We start from the raw sequence: 26122 nt of genomic DNA, 5'->3' as shown, positions 1-26122 counted from the left end.
CATCCTTTGAACCTTCCAGGTCTGGGCCTGGAGGCCATTTCCATGGAAACGCAGTGACCTCTACACTCACCTTGCCGACAGCCACTGGGATACAGAGTCAGAGCGCTGGGACTCAGTCCTAGTCTATCCTTCCCTGTGCACTCAGGAGGGAGGTTGGATGGTACCCGAAAGCTGCCCGTGTGCTCCAACACCAGCACAGGGGTGACAAGCAGCCTCCTCTGGGGTCTTAGGAATGCAAGCTTCTAGTTAGCACAGCCAGTCAGTCTCCTTTCAGTACTGAACACTAGAAGGGACTTAGTTAACTGGGACTCAATGGTAGAGTACGTGCTGCTGAATGTGCGTGCAAGGTCAGGTTCCCATTTACAGACATGCAGTAAGAGGAGTCTGTTCGTGACCTCTGCTAAATGCCAAGGTTCCTGGTGGCTGGCCTTCCCTGGGGAATGCTGTCTCTGCATTTCCTGCAGCCCCCTCTGTGCTCAGTCTCCTGTGACTCAGGGAGGCTCCTGCTTGCCTGCAGGGTCTAGTTGCAGGAAGTAGGTTAAGGTGTTTCCATCTCTGCTTCCGGCCCCCTGGGCCAGCCTCAGCAGCCACAGGCAGGCAGGCAGGCAGCGCCTGGCTCGGTGTGCAGGGGAGCCTGTGGTTCTTTGTCTCTCACAGGCTTCCCACCTGGTGATAAAAGGCCTTCAGTAGTATCATCAAGCATGGTGGTGTATACTTGTAATTCTCGCACTCAGGGGAGGTAGGGGGACCACCTGGAGTTCTAGGATAAGACTCTTAAGTCAATAAGCAAAGTGAAAAGTTTGTCTTTCTCCACACTGCACCTGGGTTGCCCACCCCCAGATTCATAACCCTGAAGCCCCATGGGTGCTCTGAGGCCACCATGGGACTGCCACATCCCTGGTGAGGTCAGCACCCAGAGTTAGGTAGCTCACCTAGTGCACTCTGTGCTCACAGCCGGTGACTCACGGATCATCACCGGCGAAGGCTGCCAACGTGGGACAGCTGCGTCTCTCGTCCCGGGCTCACCTTGCCCGTGGAAGCACCTTCTAAGGAGGGGTAACTTGGTTCCTGCCCTCGGCCAGGCCTTCCACATCTCTAGGCGTCATACTCCCACCTGGGTTTGTATCATCAGCCAGTCAGTTTTGAGATGTGACCTTGGGCAGGCCCATTTCTCCGAACTGGATCCTTTGCTTATATACGGAAATGATCCTTGCCTCATCGGAGTGGAATCAAGTGAGGTAATGTATGTTAAAGTGCTTGGCGAACGGGACCTTTTAAGGGGTGGCAGTGGGGTACAGTAGGGCAGACTCTGAGTTTTGGACACACCTCCTTCCTTATGGAGTATCCGAAGTTACTCAACTCAGCTGGGTCAGTCTTTTGTAAAACAGGCCCACGCTCCTTCTTGACTTGTGACATGAAAGCTATACATTTTATATAGTAATGGGGGCTAGGAATATAGCTCCGTTGGTAGAATCCTTGCTTATCCTGTATGAAGACCTGGGTTCAATCCCCAGCACTGCATAAAACTAGGGTTGGTGGTACATGCCTGTAACCCTAAAACTCCAGGGGGGGGGAGAGGAGGGGCGATCAGGAGTTCAAGGTCATCCTTAGCAAGCTCAAGGCTAGCAGGGTGTACATGAGACTGTCTCAAAACAACAGGAGGGCAAGGAAGACAAATGCCTGGCCACTGGGGTGAGCCTTGTGGCCTTGGCCATGCTCTGTAACCTCTGACCCTAATGTACTTCTTGGAGGCTACCGCGAATGAAGACACTGACCACGCCCGGTACTCAGGAGGGGCTCCCCTGACCAAAGGCTGTCATTCACCTTGCTTGTGGTCTCCGCAGAACAGTTGCTAGGCCAGCTTCTGTTTCACCAAGCCTTTTTGTTTGTCCTCAGGTGGATGCCCATCTCTCAGAAAGTGATAATGGAAAAATATATGTCATTGTGAGGGCTGCACACACCAAAGGACGCTGCAAACTCAGTTCAGGGGGCATGAGAGCCCTCTGCCATCAAGGACTGGGGACTTGCTGAAAACAGGCATCATCAAGTGACAGTGTCCCCTTACCCCTGGGAGAGCGACGGGCTGGGCTTTCTTGGTTGGGCAGCTTGGCACTCTGTAGACAAGGGAGCAGCTAGAGAGGGAACAGGATGGGTGGAGGGTCCGGTCCCAAAGACTAGACCTTCCTGTGGGCATACATGGGAAGAAGTGCCACCCAGCCAGGAGGGGCCAGAAACCAGTCCAGGCAGAAGGTCCCAAAAGGCTGAGGGAATCCAGGTCTCTGAGACAACCCCTTTGGCTAGAGCCCAGGCTGCACTCCTTAAGCCCTTGTCTGCATTTTGGGAAACAGCACAACCACTTCTGGACCTTAGAGAGGATGTCTATTGATGGCACACCCAAACCAGGAGCCATGAAGAACGGCAACACAAATCACGAGAGGGGTGGAGAACCCAAGAGGAACTGGGGACAGTGGTGGGCCTGGGAATACCCGTCCATCCCAAGTGCTCAGTGCCCACAGAACAGCAGCCAGTGGCAGTGCAAAGCTGGTTTTATTGGTCTGACTTGTTCACAGCTCCTCCTCCTGCTCAGGGACCCAGAACCAAGGCCCAGCTAACTCAGGGAGGGAACAAGGAATAGAAGGGACAGATTTAGGTTATGGGGTGGGCTCTGTTCTTCACAGCAAGAGGAAGAAGGGCCACACAAAGTTCTTTATTAGAGACCTACAAAAAGAATGAGAGAATTATCCATTACTCTCACTTGTTCGGCTTCTGGTTTCCTTTTCAAGCAGAGGCAGGAGAGGAGATGTGCTAGAGGCTGATGTGTGGGGGCTGGGGCTTCAGAGGGCCACGGAGATGGGGACTGGGCGACCATCAGTGCGGTCAGAGGCTGATGTGTGGGGGCTGGGGCTTCAGAGGGCCACGGAGATGGGGACTGGGCGACCATCAGTGCGGTCAGGGCTGATGTGTGGGGGCTGGGGCTTCAGAGGGCCACGGAGATGGGGACTGGGCGACCATCAGTGCGGTCAGGCTACAGGCTGGTCCAGGCTTTCTCCAGCATCTAGGGGAATAGCAACAAGCCCCGGAAGAAGCACACAGTAGGTGCACAGGAGGAGCAGACAGTAGGAGGTGCACAAGAATGCCCCCCACACCAGCGGTAGCATTGGCCCTCTCCTGGCCACCCCGGCTGAGGGCTGGCTCTGAAGTGCTGGTAGCTCCTAGGTTTGGAGGGTCTGCTGTCACAGGCAAGACCCACCAGGACAAAACAGAGGGGCAGGGCAGGAAGGATGACAGCTGAGGGCTGGGAGTTCTACTAGGCTCCTCCCCAAAACAGACTTCCAGCAGGCAAGGGTAGCCAGGCCTCCTCCCTGCTCATCAGCCAATCAGCTTCTTCAGGAAGGCTTCTAGCTGGTCCTCGTCCTTGATCCCCACAAACTTGTCCACCACGTCCCCGTTCTTGATGGCCAGCACGGTAGGCACAGCTGACACCTGGGTGAGGGAATCACAGGGTCAATCACTTGGAGTTGACCTGTCTCTCGTGCATCTTCCCTAAGCCTCTGTGGAGAAGGCCAAGGTCACAGGAAGGGCCAAAGGAAGTGGGGTCTTTGCTTGGTGCGGCGCCTGGAGGAGACCCATCCATTAGAGCTTCTTCTACTGCAAGTTCCCAGCATCCTCCTCCTCCCTGGACCACAGGACTGACTTGATGATCCAGCGGCTTGGCTGGACTGACAGGATGAAGGCAGCCCGTGTGTGTGTGTGTGTGTGTGTGTGTGTGTGTGTGTGTGTTGTGTGCTGTGGGCCAGGCTGCTTCCCAAGCCTCACGGCCTATCTCTGGGTCCTGGCCATGCATGGTTTACTTTGAATGCTTGAGACAGAGCTCAGGGGTCGGGGATGCCAGCTCCAGGACTGGGCAACCCAACCTCACTCCTACCCTGGGGGAACCTGGTGAGCCCTTTAGTACCTCAAATCTCGGCTTGTGGAGACACCGACAATGTTTTCAGTTGAATACAGGAATGCCAAGAGACACGTGCTAGGATGGCACAGGGCGCAGGGCACACTGTGGGTATGGTGGAGCTTGACCTGCCCAGGACCACCTTGGTGGGCTACAGCTAACATGCACAGAGTGGATGGGGAGAGTCCTATGTGATTGGAGGCTTTAATTCGGGCTGGCAGAGGGAAAGGGGCACTCCTGCTCCGTGAGGCACTGCTTCCACAGCTCTGGAGACTCAGACAGATTACACGAAATGTATGTGAGGATTTTATGTATATTGAAATCCTGGGGCTGGAGAGAGGGCTCAATGGTTAAGAGCACTGTCTACTCTTCCAGAGGTTCTGAGTTCAATTCCCAGCAACCACATGGTGCCTCACAACCATCTGTAATGGAATTCGATGCCCTCTACTGGTGTATTTGAAGACAGCTACAGGGTACTCATATAAATAAAAATAAATAAATAAATCTTAAAGAAAAAAAAAAAAATCCTGGCACGGTGGGCTGCCCAGTGCTTGGTATTTGAGAACCTGTATACACAGTAAGATGAACGGGGACCTAGCTTACAAGTTAACTAGAAAGCAACAAGAGTGATGCCCAGAAACCCACCAGGTCTTCACACAGCCTGAGGGCTGTGGGGTGAGTCATCTCAGAGGCCAGACTGAGATGATGATCAGAGTGGGCCGAAGAGAGAAGTGAAGGCCACTGGGCCCCATCCTGCAGTCCTTGCCCATCATGTGACAGGTCCTAATGAGAAAAGCACAGCACAGAGGACACAGTCCTTGATTTGAATGTTTTTTTTTTTTTTTTTTTTTTTTTTTTTTTTTTGGTATCTCTGGTCCCTTTAAGGACGGTCCTGGGGGTGATGTGGGTGGCACAGGATATGTGCCAGCACCAGGAACTGTGCTGACCATGAGTGTCCCCAGTCACAGCCTTCCTGCGGGCTCTTGTCAGACTCTGGCACAGGTGGTGGCATTAACAGCCCAGCATCAGGCTTGCAGTATCTCCAAGAAAAGGCAGGGACCAGCAAAAGAGGCACCAGGAAACCCCGTTAAGTGTGTTCGTGCGCCATCTAGTGGCTGGTGAATGAGCTGCAACACCTGGAAGCTGGCAGCTTAATTAAAGGGATGCAAGCTCAACCACTAGCTTTTAACTTGGCTGAAACATACTATCCCTTAAAATAAATATTCCATTTTTAAGATGTGGCTTAGGGTTGGCGGTGTGGCTCGATGGTAGAGTACTTTCCTAGTAGGCATGGGGCCGGGGGTTCCATCCCAAACCCTAAAACAAAATAAGGAGCTTCCCTTTGTCCGGTCCCTTTGGCTTGCCTAAGCAAGCCTCTCCTCTCCGAGAGTGGATGGAGTTTCCCTCCACTACGGTTGTGCTGTGTGTGCAAACCTCTGAGTGTGCTGGGACACACAGAGACCAGGCTAGTGTCCATGACATTTGAGGCCTGGTCACTACTCATCGAGGGCTTCCTCCTAAGTCTGAGCAGCACACGCAGCTGTGGGCTCCAGAACACCGTTTCTAGAGGGGCATCTGGGCGACGACAGGAGGCCAAGGCTTCTGCTGTGCAATCATGGAGGCTCGGGGCTTAGGACAGACCATCAGCGATAATGCATGGGCCCTTGTACATAGCCCTTGTCTCAGTGGTTAAGAGCACTGACTGCTCTTCCGAAGGTCCTGAGTTCAAATCCCAGCAACCACACGATGGCTCACAACCATCCGTAATGAGATCTGATGCCCTCTTCTGGTGTCTCTGAAGACAGCAACAGTGTACTTACATATAATAAATAAATCTTAAAAGTGTTGGGAACACAGAGACATCGATGAGGCACACCTTTGCACTTCTGGCAGGACAACAGGAATCAAGAGCTGGGGAAAGGGCATGCTCAGACATGCTGGCTGTCCTGCTCCAAGAAGCCACTGGAGCCTCCTAGCCTGGAACACGAATCCTGCAATAACTCGGGTCTCACCCTAACATACCCGCTAGCAACTCTGCTAGGAGACCATCAAAGGTCAGGACAGCAGGTACCACAGGAAGCTGGTGACCTCTGTGGCTGAGGAGCACAGTGCGGAGGATGTTTTAAATGTCATGGAAGATCCTAGCTACATACATATAAGCAAGCACATAGAATGCTGACGCCTAGGTTGGTCCATTTTTATTATTTTTGCACGTGGTGCTGTCACCGCAAGAATGACATCCTAACCCTCCTATGCCATTATTTTAGATATGAGAAGACTGGGGCTCAAAGCACCAATTTCAAGAGGACTCAGAAAGTTAAGCAGGGATTCCAAACAGGAAACACGGTCTGTTGTTTGGCTTTGCTTCTGCCGGAGAGTGAAGGGTAAGAGGCAGAGGGAAAGGAGACTCCAGCAGGGTAAAGGCAATTCAGAGACGCATCCAACGACACCATGCTTTAAATGAAAAACGTCAAAGCAAGTCTTGTAAAAGCGAATATAAGAGCGTTCTCAGGAAAACCATTATTGTCAGGCATGCCACCTTTAATCCCAGCACTCAGGAGGCAGAGGCACAGAGATCTCTAAGCTCAAAGCCAGCCTGGTCTATAGAGTCAGTTCCAGAGCAGCTAGGAAATAGAGAAACCCTGTCTTGAAAAACCCAAGCCCATTATTTAACTAACAAAGCAGGGTTGAAAAGATGGCTTAGTGGGTAAAGGCACCAACCACGCCTGATGGCCTGACTTTAAGTCACTGGTCCCACACAGCTGAAGGAGAAAACAGACTCATGCGTGTCATCCTAAAACTGTGCAGAATGGGGCTGGAGAGATGGCTCGGGTGCCATGCAGCTATGAAGACCAGAGTTTGGATCCTAACACCCACGGAATATTGGGTGGGTATGGTGACCACCTACATTCCCAGCACTCCAGATGCAGAGAAGCTGATCCGTGAGCTCTGGGCTCAACTGAGGGACCCTGCCTCAATAAATAAACTGGAGAGCAAACAACGAACACACCCAACAGCACCTTTAAGGCTGCATGTGCCCAGGCACCTACTACACACACACAACACACACACACACACACACACACACACACACACACGCCTGTACACACAGCCATTTAGGAATGACGAATTTACATCCTTCCTGAAACTCTTGGGTCATAATCTTCTTTTTATTTCCCCCTCTTCAGGAAGAAACCCGGGGCTTTTGGCATACGCCCTCAAGTCCCAGAGTCTGCTCTTTGAGAATTCCATAAATGGTAGATGTGGTTTGTTGATTCAACCTCAGAGGGCAGAGACAAAGGATCCTTACAGCGACCTGGCTAGCAAGCCCTGGGTTAGAGACCTTCCTCCACGGACAGGTGATGAGGGTGGTTCCCAGCGTCGACCTGGGACCTCTACATGGATGCACGGGAGTATGCACACAGACTCCACACAAGCATAGCCACGCATTGTGCACAAATGAAACATGGGAAGGAAAAGAAAGGACAAATATTCCAGGAGGACCAGGGAGGTCACTGGGTAGGTAGAAGCACGCGTCACAAAGCCAGACAGCCTGAGCCCAATCACCGAAACCCACGTAATGGAGAGAACCAATGGCCACAAGTTGTCCTCTGACCCCACACACATACAGACCACGCTCAGCATTGAGAGGCACTTATTTCCAAACAGGGGAAGTAGGAAGGATTAAAATAGCACATAGTTTTAAACTAGTTAGTGATTTGTCTATAGGGGTATACATAGTAAAAAGAAAAACAACCCAAACAAAAAGATAAACCAGGCTGTGGACATGGATCGGTTGGTAGCATGACCATGTACCAAGCAAAGCCCTCAGGTTCATCCCATTTTAAGCTAGGAGCGGTGGTATACTCTTCTGGGCTTGGGTCCAGTCTGGATCACACAGAACATGACAAACCCCACCCCTCCCTTTTCCAAAAAAAAAAAAAAAAAAAAAAAAAGAGGTGGAAGAGAAGAAGAAATAACAATAAATAAAAGTTTCAGACGTGGGCTGGTGAGATGGCTCAGCAGGTAAGAGCACCCAACTGCTCTTCCAAAGGTCCTTAGTTCAAATCCTGGTAACCACATGGTGGCTCACAACCATCTGTAACAAGATCTGACTCCCTCTTCTGGTGTGTCTGAAGATAGCTACAGTGTACTTACATGTAATAAATAAATAAATCTTAAAAAAAAAAAAAGTTTCAGATGAGCCATAGGAGCAACAGTGATCAGTTTACAGGAGTCTCCGCTTGTTCTCCTGCACGAAAGGATCACACCTTCAAGTGCAAGGCTGAGAGAGGAGCTGAAGGGGACAGCAGTGACTTGACTATAGGGGTATACACAGTAAAAAGGAAAAACAACTGCTCCCTCCCTACTTGTCCCCAGCAACTGGCAAGGTCTCAGTGGTCAGGAGAGAGACAGAGTGAAAGCCTTGGGCTCCCCAAGATGAGACTATGCAGAATAGGAGTGGGGGCTGTCGGGGAACCCCCAGGACTTTCCCTCCTCCTCCTTCAGTACAGTCCTGGGGTAGTGGAGGACGGATGAGGGGTCAGGAGGGCTTGGGAAAGAGCTGGCTCTAAGAACTGCTTTGAGCAATTCTGACAAGCTTGCCCACACATCTGGGAGAGGGCTTGAGACCTTGTAGGAGTCATCCCAGGGGGGCTGGGGATCACTTGGTGGCAACTTCCTTCTTGGCTTCTCTTTAGAAAGGCTAGGTACAAGGGAAGGGAGGGCAAAGAGGAGACAGGATAACCCTGTTGGGATTCATGGGACCTCAGTGGCCCCCCAGCTCAGGGCTTGACAAAACAAGGAGGCCGAGAGGAGGAGATGCAAGCTGGTGCAGGGGCCTTTCTGTGTAACCCGGGCACTGTGTGGACAGTGGGCAGGCAGAGGGTAAGGGTCCCAAAGGACCCCTTCCCCTTCCTCATCACAGGCTGCCCACTCATCCCATCCCGGTCTCACTGGAACGGAGGAGGAGTTCCGGTGCTGGGAACTCCAGTTACCCGTGGGACCCACGGGACCCCTGCTGGTGGAAGTCTGCTTTGTGCGGTACTAGTTCCCAAGCTCTGGCACGTGGGTGGCTAGTCTGCAGCTTTCTGCCAAACACATGATGCTGATGCTAATGCTGAGGCCATCGTGGGAGCACCTGGAGGTCCCGGGAGGTGGCCTGGAAATCGTAGGTTGACCCATGCCCCGTGTCCCTGTGTGGTTCCAGTCCTGAGTTCTTACCAGAAGGCCAAATATTCACACCTGCTAGGGCCTTGGGTGTGAATGGGTAAGCCGGGGAAAGCCAAGGGTGTCTCAAAGGTTGAAGGCCCTGTCCCCCCTCAGCCCCCACCCCCACTGACTGAGCCATGGGTGGGAGGGCTTAAAAAGCAGTGACTCCCTCTACCCAAGGCCCAGAGTGACCTGTGCTATATATAAAGTCTCAAGGATGACCTTACATCAGCAGCACTTATAGGAAGCCCTGTCTTCCCAGCATGCATTTCCTCTCTTCTGCCCCAGGCAGCCTTATTTCCTCCCTTCGACTCATCATCCCGCTCTCCGTCCAGCTCAAGGGATGGGCAACTTTACCCACACTGTCTACCCGTTTCCCGCCATGGGCTCTGGTCAGAGGATGCGTCTCCTGATGCTTTTGAGGAGGTAAACCTGGTTAATTAAGCCTGTGTGTTTGAATTCTGAGCAAAAGCTTGCCCCTCCTCTCAGCCTCTCCAATCCAGAGGGTGGGAAAGTTTTACCCTGGCCTTGGGGTTTCAAGAGAGGTGGAGTTTTCCAAGAACTTCTTCTTGGGGGAAAAGGTCTTGCTACCTCTCCCCAGGCTGACTTAATGTTCAGCTTGGCCTTACAGACATGTACCACCATGCCTGGCTCGCACGAGTCCCGAGTTTTAAATCTCAGCACTCACGTTTCCTTTTCTTTAAAACTCTCCGAGAGCCAGACCAAACATGTCTGTGAAGCAGAGCTGGTCCCCAGGCAGCCAGGTGTGACCTCGGCTCTGACAGAGTGTCACTGTCGGCGCCTAGAAGCTCCTGTTCCGGTTTGGTTTGCTCTCCCAGACACTGGGCCTCCCAACCCTGCTCTTCCTTTCCCCCAGCCCATAGCCACAAAGAACCTCTCTTTCTTCAACTGCGGTGGTGGTCCAGGGCCCACAGGAGACTGCACCACCCCCACCCCCCACCTCGCATGGTCTGTGGCCAGCCCAGGGCCTCTGTCTGCCCTGCCTAGGGGCTCTTTCCTGAGACACGCAAGCTTCACTCACTGCTCCATTCAGGTCTCTGTTCTCACGTTACTTCCTCTGAGCCGAGAGTCCTCTGAAAGATGTGAAGATGCGTGCCTGTAAGCACTGCACTTAGAAGGGGGCAGAGGATCAGAGATGCAAGGCCATTCTTAGGTGGTGACGCCAAGGCCAACCTGAGCTTCAAAAGATTTTCCCTCAAAAGGCCAAATCAAAGAACAAAACAAAAAGGAAAACGAAAGACCTCCCCCACTCCTCTCCTCCCCCCATTTCCTCTCTCCACAGCATCCATCAGAATTTGGACTTTACACAGACGTCATTGGCTGGGTGTCCCCAAGCCAAAAATCTGAACACTGGAAGCCAAAGTGTGTGTCCGTGACTGCCAAGGCCTCTGAACTGGGAGCCCATACTTGAAAGCACCGAGTGGACCACGTCCCTCGGGCTAAATTCCACTTGCTGCCCGCGGCTGTAAACACTGTGGCTGGAACATGCTGTGGCCTTTAGTTTGTTCTGTGGCTGGGAACTTCAGAGAAGGCTCAGCCCTCACTGCTCTGAAAAGCCTCATGTGTTTGCCACTTGCCCCTCAGACACTCAAAGCTCTTTTTCCAAAAAAAAAAAAAAAAAAGAAAAAAAAATTGCAAACTTGTTTTTTAACTTTGATATTGTTTATTTTAATGTTTTGTTTGTTTGTTTGTTTGTTTTTCAACACAGGTTTCCCTGTGTAGCTCGGCCTGTTGCTCTATAGACCAGGCTGGCCTTGAACTCTCAGAGACCTATCTGCCTCTGCCTCCTGAGTGCTAGAATTAGAGGTATGAGTTACCACAGCCTGGCTGTATGTGAATGTTTTTACTTATTTAAACTTCAAAAAAGTTTATGGGTATGGGAATTTTGCCAACAAAGGCCAGAAGAGGGCGTCTGAGCCTCTGGGACTGGAGTGATTGGTCAGTGTGGTGCTCCAGAAGAGCAGCCAGTGCTCTTAAGCACTGCGCCATCTCTCCCACCCCTCCACTTTCCTGAATGCTCTTTGGTGTGGTCAGAGTCTGTTTTGTTTTGAAATTTCCCCTTTATTTTCCCTTTATGTGGGTGGGTGTTTTGTCTGTATGTCATGTCAAATACACCTTGGGGATGCCACGCTAGGGGAGGCTTGAAGAGAGCCATATCCCCTGGGGCTGGTGTTACGGATGTTTGTGAACAGCCATGTGAGTGCTGGGGGAATTGAACCAAGGTCCCCTGAACACGAGTCAGTGCTCTTAACTGCTGAGCTATCTCTCCAGGCCCAAGCTCAGTATAGTCTGCTGCCCCTTCCTGCACGTCAGGCAACAGCACCTGTCCCCAGGTCTTGTGCTGGAGTAGGATGCCCACACACACAGGCCAATCCCTTCCTGTCTTCCTTGTTTTTGTAGTGAGACTTAAGGCACCATTCTGGCTCCTTCAGGACTTGGGTGTTCAGCTCTCTTCTTCTCTGCACCCTTCACTCACAATTCAGGTCAGAGGCTCTGGAATGTGACACCTTCCCTGTCCTGGCCACCCCCTCAGAACAACCTGCAGTGTGTCTCTTTTCAGACAACTTTTCATTTCAGGGTAAAATGATCATCTTCCAACAGAACAAGGGACACCTGGGGACAAGGGTCTCCCCTTCTGTCCCCTTACCTCGATCACACATGCCTGGCATGTTAGCCAAGGCTCATAAAGCAATGGCTGGATGCCAGTGAGGTGGACAGGACAGGAAGACTTGAGAGGATGGCTTGTAGTCAAATATGGTGGACACTTGTGTAACACTAACGCTCGAATGGCTGAAGCAAGAGCATCCGGAGTTCAAGGACAGCCTGCATGATATGAAACCCTATCTCAAAAGAACAATGACAGAGGAGGACCTAGTGGTCACATAATCCACTTCCTGAGGGTGTCAGTGGATCAACAGAGCCATGCGCGCAAAGCCCCGAGACCTTTGAAGAGCTCCAGAACAATAGCAGACACGTCACTTACTGGTCACAGCGTACCCGCCTTGGCTTCCCTGAGGCAACGCTCTGCCAACACCTACCTCATATTCAATGGCAAGGTCTGTGTGATCGTCAATGTCCACTTTGGCCATGACCACCTTCCCGTGCTGCTTGGCAACCATCTTCTCTAGCCGCGGTCCTAGGATCTTGCAGGGGCCACACCACCTCGAGAGGTGAGAAGGGACAGTCAGCCCTGAGTGCTCGCTGCTCCACATTTCTCCCCAGAGCCTCCCCGGGCCCCACATGGACTCTGAGGGGGGAATGGAAGGGATGGAAACCCAGGAGCGTCTGCAACGGCCAGCCTTCGTGCTGGAACCTTCTCAGAGATAGGCAGAACCTTCAGAGAGGACAGCCCCCGACAGAACCAAGGCAAGTGGAGTTCTTACAGATGACAGGATGGCAAGAAGCACAGCCTGGCAATGGGGCGCAGTCCAGTAATTCCTGAACTCAGGAGAGGGGTCTCTGGACATGCCATGGAGGGTTATTCTGATGATGTAAACCAAGGTGGGATAGAGCCACCAGCTGTGGGTGGGTGGGTGGCTCTGAGCTAGGATTCTGAGAAGGAGAATGTGAGCATGCAAGTTGGATGCTTGCCGCTGGGAGCCTACATGCTGGGAGAGTCAAGTTCAGAGGGCTAACCTCCGATCTCCACATGCATAACATGGTACAAGCATGTATGTATGCACACACATGATAAATAAATGTTTAAAAAGAGGGGGGTAGAGCCGGGCGTGGTGGCACATGCCTTTAATCCCAGCACTCGGGAGGCAGAGGCAGGCGGATTTCTGAGTTCGAGGCCAGCCTGGTCTACAGAGTGAGTTCCAGGACAGCCAGGGCTACACAGAGAAACCCTGTCTCGAAAAACCAAAAAAAAAAAAAAAAGAGGGGGGTGGGAGGGGGAGCTGGGGAGTTGAGCACAGCATCCCTTTGCTTCACTATGGATACAATATGGCCAGCTGCCCCAAGCCCCTGCCACTGTGATGGACCCTGCTTGCAACTGTGGGCCAGCTCCTTTTCTCCCTTAGGTTTCTTTTGTCAGGATATTTTGTCATAGCAACAACAAAAAAAAAAGTAACCAAGACAGGAAAAAAGAGGAACAGGAAGTTGAGGCTAGCCTGGGCTACATAGTGAAGCCCAGTCTTGTTTGATAAAACAAGAGAGCCAGGAATCTTTCTTTCCTCTTTTGGGGGGTGGGGGTGGGGGAAGAGGGATGGAGGTGGTGGTTTGGAACATGGTCTCACTTTGTAGCCCTTGTTGGGTTGGAACTTGACTTGTAGACAAAGCTAGCCTCAAACTCAGAGATCCACTTGTCTCTACTTCCTAGGTGCTGAAATTGTTTTTGTTTTGTTTTGTTCTTCAAGGCAGGGTTTCTCTGTGTAGCTCTGGCTGTCCTGGAACTCTCTGTAGACCAGGCTGGCCTCAAACTCAGAAATCCACCTGTCCTTACCTCCCGAATGCTGGGATTAAAGGTATGTACCACCACTGCCCAGCTAAACAAAAGTTAACCTTTTTTTAAAATTTATTTATAAATTGAATTTATGTGCACTGGTGTGAGGGTGTCAGCTCCCCTAGAACTGGAGATACAGACAGTTTGTGAGCTACCATATGGGTTATGGGAACTGAACCCAGGTCCTCTGGAAAAGCAGCCAATGCTCTCAACCACTGAGCCATCTCTCCAGCCGCTAAAATTGTTTTTTTGTTTTTGTTTTTATTGATTTATTTATTTATGTATACGAGTACACTGCATCTGTCTTCAGTCATACCAGAAGAGGGCATCAGACCCCATTACAGATGGTGGTGAGCCACCATGTGGTTGCTGGGAATTGAACTCAGGACCTCTGGAAGAGCAGTCAGTGCTCTTAACCACTGAGCCATCTCTCCAGCCCCTGGGATTTTTTTTTTTTTTTTTTAGACAAAGTGTCTCTGGGTGACCCTTTCACTCCCGAACTTTCCTCTGACTTTGTGTCAGCGGCCGAGGATCACACTGGAGCGATCCCTCCTTGGCTGGGGAGCAGGAACTCTCCTAGGGCAGACAGTGTGCTATCATCTCTGTATGTGGTACCGGACGTGTCCCTGGCACTAAATGAAACAAAGCTGAACCATGCGATTAACTACCTGGTGTAGGACAAAAGAAGGATTAGCCCGGGGCTGGTGAGATGGCTCAGTGGGTAAGAGCACCCGACTGCTCTTCCGAAGGTCCAGAGTTCAAATCCCAGCAACCACATGGTGGCTCACAACCATCTGTAATGAGATCTGGCGCCCTCTTCTGGAGTCTCTGAAGACAGCTACAGTGTACTTACACATAATAAATAAATAAATCTTTAAAAAAAAAAAAAAAAAAAAGAAGGATTAGCCCACTGATTATCCCTTCGGAAGCCCCCCACCATCACAGGAAGGCAGAGGTCCCTGGCCATTCACTCCTTTTCTGAGCTGGCACATACCAGTAATCTCATATATAGGAGGTGGAGGCAGGAGGAGAGAAGTTCAAGTCTGACCTAGGCTAAATGGCAAGACTCTATCTCGACCCCTATCCCCTACCCCAAAACTCCCATTTGGAAATGTCAATCAGTTAATAGATCTATACCTAGAAAGACAGCCTGCAAGGTCTTATCTCAGATGACAAGGACACGCACTGGCCTGGTCAAGGCAACGAGGTGAGTCAGAGAAAGGACCAGGAAGAAAACAAAAGAATCGGTGAGACTTGTCCAGAAAACCTGATGGCAATCGGGTTCTTGGACTTTTTGGTTGAATCTGGTGTAAAGGTCTGGAAATGAAGACCAGGCTACAATGCAGGCATTTATATATCTCTAAAACACACTCCTGCAGTACTGAGAAGGTACACCTCCTGCCCACCCCATCCGTACTTGGGGACGGCTATGGTGGCACTGATAATGTTTTGCCCAGCCCTTCCCACAGTTTTAGTGAGTTGCGATGTTAAAATATGATGTTGCTCCACACTGGAGCAGACTCTGAGCTTTTCGGGCACTGAGATACAGGACGCAGGCATGAGGCAGCATGTCTCCTAGTGTGCTAGGAAGACTATCCATCTGTCTCCTACCACACTGCATACTTAAGGACAGGCACTGGGTCTCAAAAGTCTTCATAATGAGTGTATGTAGATAAAGCATTACACATGGTAGAGAGCCATAGTGAGCCCTCAATAAATACTTAAGTAAGATCCTCCATCTCTTACTGTCCCCAGTACTCACTGTGCATGAAAGTCCACAACAACTGGTGTCTCACTGTTGACAACTCTGTCTTGAAAGTCAGGTCCATCCTGGACGTTAAAGGTCGTCGAACAGACTCTGGTGGTGTGTACTGTCCGGGCTGGGCTGGGCATTCCTGTTAGACCACCAGCATTGTACTGAGGGGTCTGCAGGGTCTTCGAGGTGAGGGAAGCCCACACACCCTGAGGAGGCTTCCTGGAGATGACTGAGGTCAGGAACCTCCGCAGGAGGAGCCGCTGAGCCATCTGTGGGAGAAAGAGGTAGGAAGCGCTGGGGGCACGCAATAGGAAGTCAACACACTAGGAAAACAAAGAATTCTGGAATAATTAGGTGTTGGGAACATACAGAATTGGAAGCAAGATGCATGGAAATACTGTAATATATGATTTTCGAAGGCCAGGTGTGGTGGGGCCCACCTGTCAATCCTCCTCCTGGGAGGCGAGGCAGGTGGATATAAGGCAAGGTCAGTTTGGGCTATACAATAAAACCTGGTCTCTAAAACCTCCCCACGACAACAAAAAAATATCTAGAGGTGAGTAAGGAATCAGCATCACTGAATAGACGTTAAGATAGAAGGGCAGAAAAACTGGGTTGACAGCCAAAAAGAAATCAAGGCTGAGGTGGAATTATAAAAGGTCGATGGAGGGAGGGACAAGGCTCAAGTGCTCAAGGCTCAACTGTGTATAGCCCAATACCCCACACACATCACTGGCTCTCTCTGATCAACTCTGAAGAAACCTTATAATACCGTCCACACTCAGGGCAACAGGTAGATTAAGTGCCATGCCCAACGTAGGCCAGTTTTTAAAGTACAGCTAATTGGAACCCAAGGCCGCCTGTAAAATTTTTATCAGTCACTCTTTTAAAAAAGTGTTTTCATGGGAAATTAAGGAAAGGGAAGCTGTCGAAGAATGAGCGAAGAAGACTCCCAACTACGGAAGGAGGAACTGAGAGGCATAGGAACCGGCCATGGGGTACCAAAGTGAAGCGGGTGGCATGTGTACGGAGGGAAGCCCAAAGAAGGGACACGTGTTGGGGAGGGTGGGGGACAGGGAGACTGGGAGCACAGGACGTGCAGCTGCCGAGGCCACCTCCTCCCTCTAGGGGCATCCCCCTGCAGATCGCCTTCCTGCATAGAAACGCGCCGCCAGCCCGGCTCACCCCACCCTGCATGGGCTCCTACCTCCCGGCAGTGCGAGTAGAGGGATGCAGAGCCCAGCCGGCCTGCCCGTCAAGGGCACTCCTGTTGTCACTTCCTCAGGGGCGGGTCTAGCGTCATTTCCGGGAAAGACTATGCGGACGACGTTTCTCTGCAACTTGGGGGCGGCTCGGTTTTTTTCACCAATGAGGAGGACGGAAAAATGTAGGGCTGAAGGGGCGCGACCGGAAGGAATGGGATCGTGGAGGAGGAACCGGAAGATGTGTGGGACCCAGTGAGGCAGGAGATGGGTGAGAGGGCGGGAAGGAAGGCGTGGCTTTGGAACAAGCTCCTTCTGTGTTGCGCCCTCTTGGCATTGCCCACCCTTGGATCTGAGCTCTGGAAAGGGCTGTGTTCACTTTAACGCCGAGGAAGCTCTGTTCTCGACAGAAGCTTAGTGCTAAAAGGAAGAGATTCCCGGGCTGGGGTTATGACTCAATTGGATTCCTGCCTAGCACACCCAAAGCCTGGCTTCTCAATACCAAGTAAACTGGGTGTGATGGCACACACCTAATTCCAGGACCCCGAAGGGCTCAGGAGTTCAAAGTCATCCTCGGTACTTAGGAACTACGAGAGATCCGGTCGTGTGTGTGTGTACATGTGGCATTAAGGGGTTATTCTGCCGTTTTTGATTCTTTTCTGCCCAACCTAACTTCTTATGGTTGAGCAAGTCCCTCTGCCCCTAAGGGCTGGCGGTACTTCTGAAGCCCTTACCTTTTGTACTGTCATGTCTTAACTTTTTGGAACTGTCAAGGAAGCAGCATCCAAGGTAAAGCGTAGGGCTTTCTCTCCATTCCCACTGGCATGAGTGACCGAAGTGTAAGTCCCTCATTTATGCATATTGTAACCAGTATTCCAGCCCCTTACGATCGGGGAACACGTTGCTGTCCACCTTCCCTTCCATACCTTTGCTCACTTTGAACTTTGTCTCTGGGTACTTAGAACACCTGCCCACCTTATCTTCTCTGAATAGTACTGCGTTCTTCTCACTAGCGCCTGCTTTATAACCCTCCAGAACACATGGACAACGTCTCCCCCACCAGGACCACTTTCTGAGAGTAGGGACTTGTGGTTGTCTCATCTGCATATACTTAGCGCCAACCTGGTACAGTGCCCAGCACAGAGAGGCCGTTCAATAGACACTTAGTAAGTTGAGAATCTTTGCACATCTCAGCAAGTGGTTTCTGTCAGAGGGGTTATGTGATGTGTCCACGCAGATGGACTCCATCTACCACCCTATTTTAACCCACTCTCTCAATAATTAGTGGTTTGCTGAGGCGTCTTTGTGTTCTACATCTGCAGTTGTGGCTGGAAGGCTCTCCCAGGGCTCTCCATTTGAGAAAAGTGCTACTAGGTACTAGATTCTGCACTGTCTCTGGGTCCCTTTTCTGTCTCCTCCAGTGGAGGTCAGCCCTTGTCTTTGCAACTGTCAGCCACCAGTCTCTGTTCATTGTTTTGTTATCTGTTTCTTTTCTTGTTTTTTAGATGTATTTATTTTATGTATATGAGTACACTGTCGCTGTCTTCAGACACACCAGAAGAGGGCATCGGATCTCATTACAGATGGTTGTGAGCCACCATGTGGTGGAATTGAACTCAGGACCTCTGGAAGAGCAGTCAGTGCTCTTAACCACTGTGCAATCTCTCCAGCCCTCTCTTTTTTACTTTTTTCCTCCCTCTGTCTCCTTACTTCCTTTTTCCCTCCTCTCTTTCTACCTCTGTTATCTCTCCATCTCCCCTCCATCCTCCGCACCTCTTTTTTTTTTTTTTTTCTTTCTTTCTTAGATAGAGTCTCATTTAACCCAGACTAGGTTTTAGGTGGTGCTGGAACTGAACTAAGCACGCACTTTGTCAACTGAGCTGCATCCCCAACCCCAGTGTCTTTATTTCTCACTCGTCAGCCCTGAAGTGTGTGTGTGTGTGTGTGTGTGTGTGTGTGTGTGTGTGTGTGTATACAAACACTTTGCTCGCAGAGTAATGATCCAAGATCTGCATGAGGCAGGAAGGCAGCCTAGTTCAACACGACTCAGTAGCTGGTGTTGGGTCAGACTTTGAGAGTTCGACACTGGGAGGTTTATTTTAGGCATATTTAAGTACAATACAATTTGATCAAAGTTTCCTGGTGATAATTAGCTCAGTCCCAGGTGCACAATAAAGCTTAAGACATGACTACATTGAAATTTTTTTTGTAAAGTACACGTCATGTCTTCCATAAAGATGGGTTCTATAGATTAACTTACACGTGACATCTTAAGAGTCTGGGGGTAGGATCTGGTGTGGTCTTGATCAGACAGATAGTACAGAGGTCGCCACCTCTTCTCCTAGCCACCTCCACTCCCAGCCTTCTAGGTAGAAAACAGGTTTATACATCTCTCCCTTTGAAGAGACAACTCTGCTTGGTTAACATTCTTGGTTTCTGTAGTGCTTATCTGTGAGCACAGGAATGTCTGTGCCTCGCACACTTCCGGGTCTATCTCCATTACTTGCCTCAGGGCCTGACATCAGGAGGTACCCAGTGACTCTAGAGGTGCAGCAGTGACCCAGAATAAGTTCTACCTCCAGATCCATTCCACAGCCCTGCTGTACCCTTCCAAAACCCACTGTCATGCTCATATCCGGCCCATCTTGGCCACATCCTGTTCTGTTTTGTCCTCTGTCCAATTGGCAGGTCCCAGGGCTGTGCAGGGCCTTTCCTCTTGGACAGAGTGGGAAACAAACTCCAGCCAGCCACTGCGTGTCAGCCTTCCACTTAGTAGAGTCTCCTATCCACCAAAGGCAGACGAGGTCAGATGTGGGCAGAGTGGCCTCTCTACCTTGTCTGACCTCTTGTCTTAGCCTCTGCCCTCATTCCGGGATGACGACCCACCCACGGTGGGATACCCAGATCCCTGGGCTCTTGAGGTCAGCTTCCCTCGCTGCAGCTGTTGCTGATAATGCCAGGAGCCATCTGGCCTGGGTGCTCCTGCCCCTCCCACTTCCATATCTGCTTTTCTCTTGTCTCCAGCACTTTCTCTTCCCCAGCCACCTACCCATCCTATTCAGCGTTTTCAGAGCTGTTTCTTGAGAGCCAAATTTCCTTGCTTGATCCACATTCTGAATTCTAATGCAGAGCCAGCCCTGTTTCTGTTTGTTCTGTAGTCACCTTACCGTTGTTGGCCGGAGCTTCTCATCTGAGAACAGTATGACTTCCTCAAAGAGGGGCTGTGAGCTAGCTCAGCAGTGCACGCCTTCAATCCCAGCACTCAGGAGGCAGCGCCTACGGGAGCTGGCATGATGTCAGTCAGTCCCCTTTCCTCCAGCAGGTGACAGCCTGAGGCCTAGGTTTAGTTCTCAGCGCCCCCATGTGCTTGGTAGTACCTATGTCTGGGGATAGGTGCGCCCACCAGCCGATTCAGGGAATAAGCTTGAAGCAGAGGGACGGGAGTCAGGGCAGACAGCCACAACTGTCTTCCAGGTTATGTGCTGCGAGCATTGGTGGAATCAACGCAATGGTCAGCTTAAAGGTTGTTTGCTTGTTGTCAGGGTTACTGTTTGTGTCTGAGGATTCTGCCTGCATGTACAGATGAGCTCCACGTGCCTGCCTGGTGCCTTGCCGAGGTCAGAAGAAAGTGCCCGATCTCCTGGAAACCGTGTCATGCAGGTGCTGGGAACCGAACCCAGGTTCTTCGCAAGAACCACAAGGGCTCTTAACGGCTGAGACATTTCTCCAGCCCTCTATGATCAGTTTTTAAAAAGTCAAGATTAGCTGGGCCTGGGAGGAACATGCCTTTGGTTCCAGCACTGGGGAGGCTGAGGCAGGTGGATCTGTGCATTCAAGGACAGCCTGGTTTATATAGAGAGTTCAGTCTAGCCAGGGCTATTAAATGAAACCCTGTCTCTCAAAAAAAAAGAAAGAAAGAAAGAAGGAAAGAAAGAAAAAAGAAAAAGAGAAAAAAGAAAAAATAAGAGAGAGAGAAAGAGAGAGAGAGAAAAGGTAGTTAGGGCTGGCAAGATTGCTTGGTGGGTAAGAGCAATGACTGTTTTTCCAAAGGTCCTGAGTTCAAATCCCAGCAACCACACAGTAGCTCACAGCCATCCGTAATGAGATCTGATGCCCTCTTCTGGTGCGTCTGAAGTCAGCTACAGTGTACTTAAGTATAATAATATACATAAATGTGTATAAATAAATCTTTGGGCTGGAGAGAGCTGGGCTGACTGGAGCAAGCAGAGGTCCTAAAACTTCAGTCCCCAACATAAAGGCTTATAACCATCTGTGCACCTACAGTGTACTTACATACATAAAATAAATAAATACATTTTTTTTTAAAGAAAGGTAGGTAGGTAGGTCTGACTAGGGGTTGTAGCTCAGTTGGTAGAGTGCCTGCCTAGCACACACAAGGTCTGGGGTTTGATCCCCAGCATCATGGTACCATATGCCTGGAATCCTACCACTCAGGAGGTGGAGACAGGAGAATCCGAAATTCCAGGTCATTCTTGGCTACATTCCAAGTTCATAGTCAATCTGGGCTTCCTGGGACCTCGCCTCATACGAAAGAAAACAACAAGACAAAATGGAGTTGAAAATGCCAGAATACGCCAGGTGTTGTCGCCAGCTGTGCTTTGCGTGGCATTTGTTGATGCAGGACATGGCTTTGTGACCAAAAAGAATTCTTCTCAGAAATGCTGAGATGACAGCCTTTAAATGTTTTTACTCTGGGTTATGCTCAGAGAGTTTGAAATGTCCCAATATACCCAAGCCTGTTGTCAGCCTCTGCGTGCTTAATTCATCACATCCTGTTGCCACAACCTTCATGTAAAGGAAGACACAGAGGAATGTGGAAACCATGAAGCTTCTTGGGATACAGAGAGAACAGGGGGTGGCATCTCAATGGGCTTTTCCGCCCCCAGGAGACTCTGCCTCGGCTCCTCTCCCAGCCCCCAGAATCCTGCCAGTCAGCTCGGGCCATCTGAGGCCAAGCCGGGGAGGGTGATGCTGCCTGGCCCGAAGCACAGCGCTCTTGGCAGCATGCCCTAAGCAAGGCTACCACACGATGGCGCTGTGGTACTCACGGTTTCCCCCTGGAGAAGCTGGCAGGACACACGCTTCCTAAACCCTGCAGGACCGGACTGCGGAGGACAGGGCTGCAGCAGGACAGTCGCAGTTCAGTGACTGGGACACTGGAAGATGTCAGGGTACGAAGGAGACACCTTGAGAAAACAAAAGGAGCAAACGAAACTCTGGGTGGCACACCACACCTACAGGGGTGCCCCTAGAGGACCAATCTGTTTTAATTCTGGGTTTTGAGACAGGGGAGTCATTGTGTTGTTTTGCTCTGGCCTGGAACTCACAGAGATCCATTTGCCTCTGCCTTTAGAGTGAAGGGATCAAAGTCTCTGCTGGCCTAGTGTCCACTCTGAGGGTCACCTTCGATGTTTCTAGCTCCACTGCAGAACAATCTAAGTCAGTGTCATGCCAGTTGTGGCTCACGTGCTGTTTCCAGCGGTTGCACAATGCCCCCTCCAGTATATGCGTGATGGAGCTGGCTTGGCACCAGGCTCACTCCCGGCCCAGGTTGCCTGCGTGGTACTTGGGGTCAGGGCTGGGACTCTGCAGGGCAAGACAAACCTGCAGCTGTGAGGAGACGAGGGGGCAGGCTTCTTCCTCTTTGCTAGATCTCGCCTAGCGTGCTCCTCCTTCCTGGCCCATCACCAGGAGGCAGCTGTGGGCAGAGAAGGGCTGTGCTGGAGAAAGGGAGCCACTTCCACCCAGGGTTCTTCTCTCCCCCTACCTTAGGGCGTGGCTCAGGCCAGCCCCGCAGGCTTCAGGACATCGGTCCCCTTCTGTAGCAGTGCTGCTGTTACAGAAAGGCCTGATCTTCAGAGTGAAGAACAATGAGTGGCAGTCTGTGGTCCTCCCCTCAGGCTCACTGTCAGGGCACACGACCTATTTTAAGGTTGTGTTTGAGACAAGGCTTTGCTATGTACCCCTGGGTGTCGTTGAACCTCTAGTAAATCCTTCTGCCTCTCAAGTAGTGAGACTTACAGATTATGAATCTCACTGTTATGAAGCATAGTGTAAATGTGTTTGGAGACAGAGGTTTGCCAAAGAGTCACAATCCACACAGGTTGAGAGCCACTGCAGCAGGGAGAGTCAAGTGAGCCAGAGGGCCTGTTCCTATGAAGCTCACTCGCAGGCTGCCTGCTGTGGAGCTGGCTGGCAGCTCAGCAGGTGCCTCAGGCCTGTTCCTGTGGGCCTTTCCTCTCAGGGTGGGGCTTGGTGCCTAGACGTAGGAGCTGTCAATCAGTTACAGGTGGGTAGGGTACCTGGGATGTCACTGTTTCTACCTCTATCCTTTGGCCTACCATGATTCAATGTGAGAGCGAGGAGGATACATCCCTGTGGTGGCCAGATTTTTGACGATATTTAATCTCCTGCAGTGTCTTAGATCGAGGGCTTCTGGGTACTTCCCCCCAGCAGACTTGTTTCAAACTCCGTGCAGCTGGCGGTGGGGGTGGTCTCATGCATTTTGTCTGTCGCTTTGTTTCAAGACTGCAAGGCCAGATGATACCACGCACCGGATGCTCTGAGACATCTCACCATCGTCTTTTCCTGAGGGTTTTTTGCATCCAATTATTTCCTGGTGATTTGAACCATCTCGAGAGACTAGGTTAGCGATGCTAGCATCTCTGAGAGAAATGAAGAAGCAGGTGACAGACTTTTGGAAGATGTTGCGATGAGACCAAGCGGGTCTTCTGAGGAAGAGCCAGCAGAGCAGCCTTCTTTGTGCAGCCCAGGGGAAGGAGAGAGACAGGATTGACGGTTGGTCCTTTCCTCCTTGCTGATGCCCATCTGTTGCGTGCTGTTTTTATTTCGGGTTGATGGATTGGTCGGATGATGCGCCGGGTCTGCAGCATCTCCTCCTTGCCCATCAGCCCTGCTCGGTGGCAGATTTGCATTCCGTCTGGGATGCCAGATTGAATTAAATGCTTTTTTTAAAGCCTGTCGTCTGATGGAGATCTTTATCCAGTCAGCATTTCCCCTGTATTTTAAAAATAAGCATTCACAGCGCAAAGACACTGTTGACGGCTTTTTTTTTTTTTTTTTTTTTTTGAGAGAAGAATCCAATTTGGCTTGGTGGCTGATCGTTCTAATTGGCTGCAGAGCTGAGAGTGCTGAGACCAAAGCCTGCCAAGGGCTGATGTTCCGAGTCTACCAGTCTCTCCTTTCCATTCAGAACTACCTACCATGCCCTTGTGGAGAAGAGGGGTCATTTGGCACCTGCTATTTAATCAATATTACCCAGTTGTCCCTTTACACCCCCACCTTTGTGGGAACCATATGTCTTCTTAGGTTTGAGAATTCTTGAGCTGGCAAGATGGCTCTGTGGATAAAGATGCCCGCTGCTAAGTTTCATGCTCTGAGCCCAGTACTTGGGATTCAGCTGGGAGGAGGGGAGAACTGACTCCCTCAGGTTGCCCTTATCCCCATGTGTCTGCTGCGGTCTGCATGCCCATGCACACAAAATAAATAATAAAAGGTGAAAAAAAACCCACAAAAACTCCATGGAAGTTGGTGAGAAAAAAAAGTAATAAATCCAAGGAGAGAAAACAGACAAGCATAAAAACCCAGCACCACACAAAGGGAAAAAAGGAAGTGGCAGCCGCTGTTCCCTCGAAGGAAGCCGTGTGGAAGATGGTAAAGACTCGGCTACCATGATAGTTAATCTTCCTATCAATTTAACTCATCATCAAAAGATTTAAGGAAGATGGAAGACCTACCCAGAATGTGGTAGCAGTAGCCTATGGGCTGGGTTCCTAAGCTGAATGAAAAAGGAGAACCAGCATTTAGTTCTATCTTATTCCTAACCAAGGACACAATGTGACCTGAAGCCTCATACTTTTGAGGCCACCACGCCTTAACCACCATGACTGACTCTATTCTCAGGCTGTGAGCCAAAACCAAAGCCCTCGGAAGGTAGAAAGATGGCAGTTAAGAGAACTGGCATGCTGGGTGGTGGTGGCGCACGCCTTTTATCCCAGCACTCAGGAGGCAGAGGCAGGCGGATTTCTGAGTTCGAGGCCAGCCTGGTCTACAGAGTGAGTTCCAGGACAGCCAGGGCTACACAGAGAAATCCTGTTTCAAAACAACAACAACAAAAAACAAAGAAAACAAAAACAACAACAAAAAAAAGAAGAATGACTGACAGTCGCCACTCTTGTTTAAGACTTACTTACTTTTATATATGTGAGTACACTGTTGCTGTCTTCAGACACACCAGAAGAGGGCATCGGATTCCATTACAGATGGTTGTGAGCCACCATCTGGTTGCTGGGAATTGAACTCAGGACCTCTGGAAGAACAGTCAGTGTTTTTAACCGCTGAGCCATCTCTCCACAGACAGTTGCCATTCTTGAGTGGATTGCCTCTGTCTAGAGGACATTTTCCCAGGGCCCTGCCATGGTCTTCCTGTGTGGCTGCTCTAAGCCTTGGTCCCTCCCTGTAGAGTGAGGACAGTCATCTCTACTGCATGTGGCTGTGGTGGGGGCAGAATCTGCATGGAGTGGGTATTAGTCCTCAGATACTATGCAACAACTTCCCATCTTTAACCGCCTGTCCGCAGGTTTCTGCAATCAGGAATCTGTAGGGCTCACCTGCCGGCCTGGGTGCCTCTCTTCAAGCACTGTCCTGGCAGAGCGGTGGCTATGGCCCTGCATCATGTTAAAAACACCTCCTCACATTCTAGGGACTGGAACCTCACACCTTACAGTCCCTCACTTGAGTGGCGTCCCGCTGTGTACTCAGCCTGCTTGTTTAACCTGCCTTTAAGAGAACAAGGTTCACAACATAACTGCCTTGGCTTTCCCATGTAACCAACCTTTCCGACCTAAAGGGATGCACAGCTGTGATCTTAAGTACTCTCCCATGCCCCTGATACGAGAGTGGTGCAAGTGTGTTAATCACTGGCTAGACACGGTGAACAGAGGAAGAAAGCAGTCTTATAAAACTCTCCATAAACATTGACTGCAATATACAGAGATCGCTTGGAGAACGCTGCTGTTGGCAGAAGTGTTTGTTTTCTGGGTCAGTTGGAGCCAATGACTTAATCCCTTGTAAAACTTTGTTGTAGATTTTTGAAACATGTCCCATTTCTTCCCGCATTAAACAGTGTTCTGCACTGTTCAATAAAAGAGAGAGCAAAGCCCTTCCTTAAAGACGCATGTACACGGCAGAGACAGACACAGGGCTGGATTCACAAGGCAGCCTTCAAGCAGGCTCAAATCCAGACTCATACCACAGAGACAGGGTGGGAAACAGAGGGAGCATGAAGCCGAGACTAATCTCACTCTTGATGAAACGGCACCAAGGGGCAGTGCTCTATTCCTTTAGTGTGACACCATTTATTGTTGGTGACTCAGAGCTAACTACTAACACAGGTGTCACAGTTACATGGTTTGCTTAGGGCAGGCTCCACGTTTAAGGTCACCTGTGGCTGTAGGAAGGTCTCAGTTCTGTGCCACATGGTTTCTTGTGTGTGTGGTTTC

At 50.6% G+C, this 26122-nt stretch overlaps 1 protein-coding gene across 2 annotated transcripts; it reads right to left on the bottom strand.

Annotated features, from left to right (window-relative positions):
• Nucleotides 1-2528: 2528 nt before the first annotated feature.
• On the bottom strand, nt 2529-16693 carry Txn2 (thioredoxin 2). Of its 2 annotated transcripts, XM_021183901.3 has the most exons (5): nt 16586-16693; nt 15385-15647; nt 12217-12340; nt 4592-4729; nt 2529-3483 (listed from the first exon to the last, which is right to left on the bottom strand). In XM_021183901.3, the coding sequence occupies exons 2-5, from the start codon at nt 15645-15647 to the stop codon at nt 3370-3372; spliced, it is 639 nt and encodes a 212-aa protein (XP_021039560.1). In that variant the 5' UTR covers nt 16586-16693; the 3' UTR covers nt 2529-3369. The 2 variants fall into 2 exon arrangements, with proteins under 2 accessions (XP_021039560.1, XP_021039561.1); XM_021183902.3 differs by lacking the exon at nt 4592-4729.
• Between the last annotated feature and the right edge of the window lie 9429 nt (nt 16694-26122).

This window comes from Mus caroli, unplaced genomic scaffold (assembly GCF_978045245.1).
Source record: "Mus caroli unplaced genomic scaffold, Mus_caroli_1 scaffold_16, whole genome shotgun sequence".
Lineage (NCBI taxonomy): Eukaryota > Metazoa > Chordata > Mammalia > Rodentia > Muridae > Mus > Mus caroli.
Note: the sequence above shows the minus strand (reverse complement) of the source record. Positions and strands in the feature narration are given on the sequence as shown.

Bases quoted from the DNA above. Each gene is read 5' to 3' on its own strand.
- Txn2 (XM_021183901.3), bottom strand. From the start codon at position 15,647: ATGGCTCAGCGGCTCCTCCTGCGGAGGTTCCTGACCTCAGTCATCTCC. The intron at 12,341-15,384 runs GTGAGTACTGGG...TCACCTCTCGAG, and splicing joins GTTGTGGACTTTCATGCACA to GTGGTGTGGCCCCTGCAAGA. The intron at 4,730-12,216 runs GTAGGTGTTGGC...TTTTCTCATTAG, and splicing joins ACCTTGCCATTGAATATGAG to GACCTGTCACATGATGGGCA.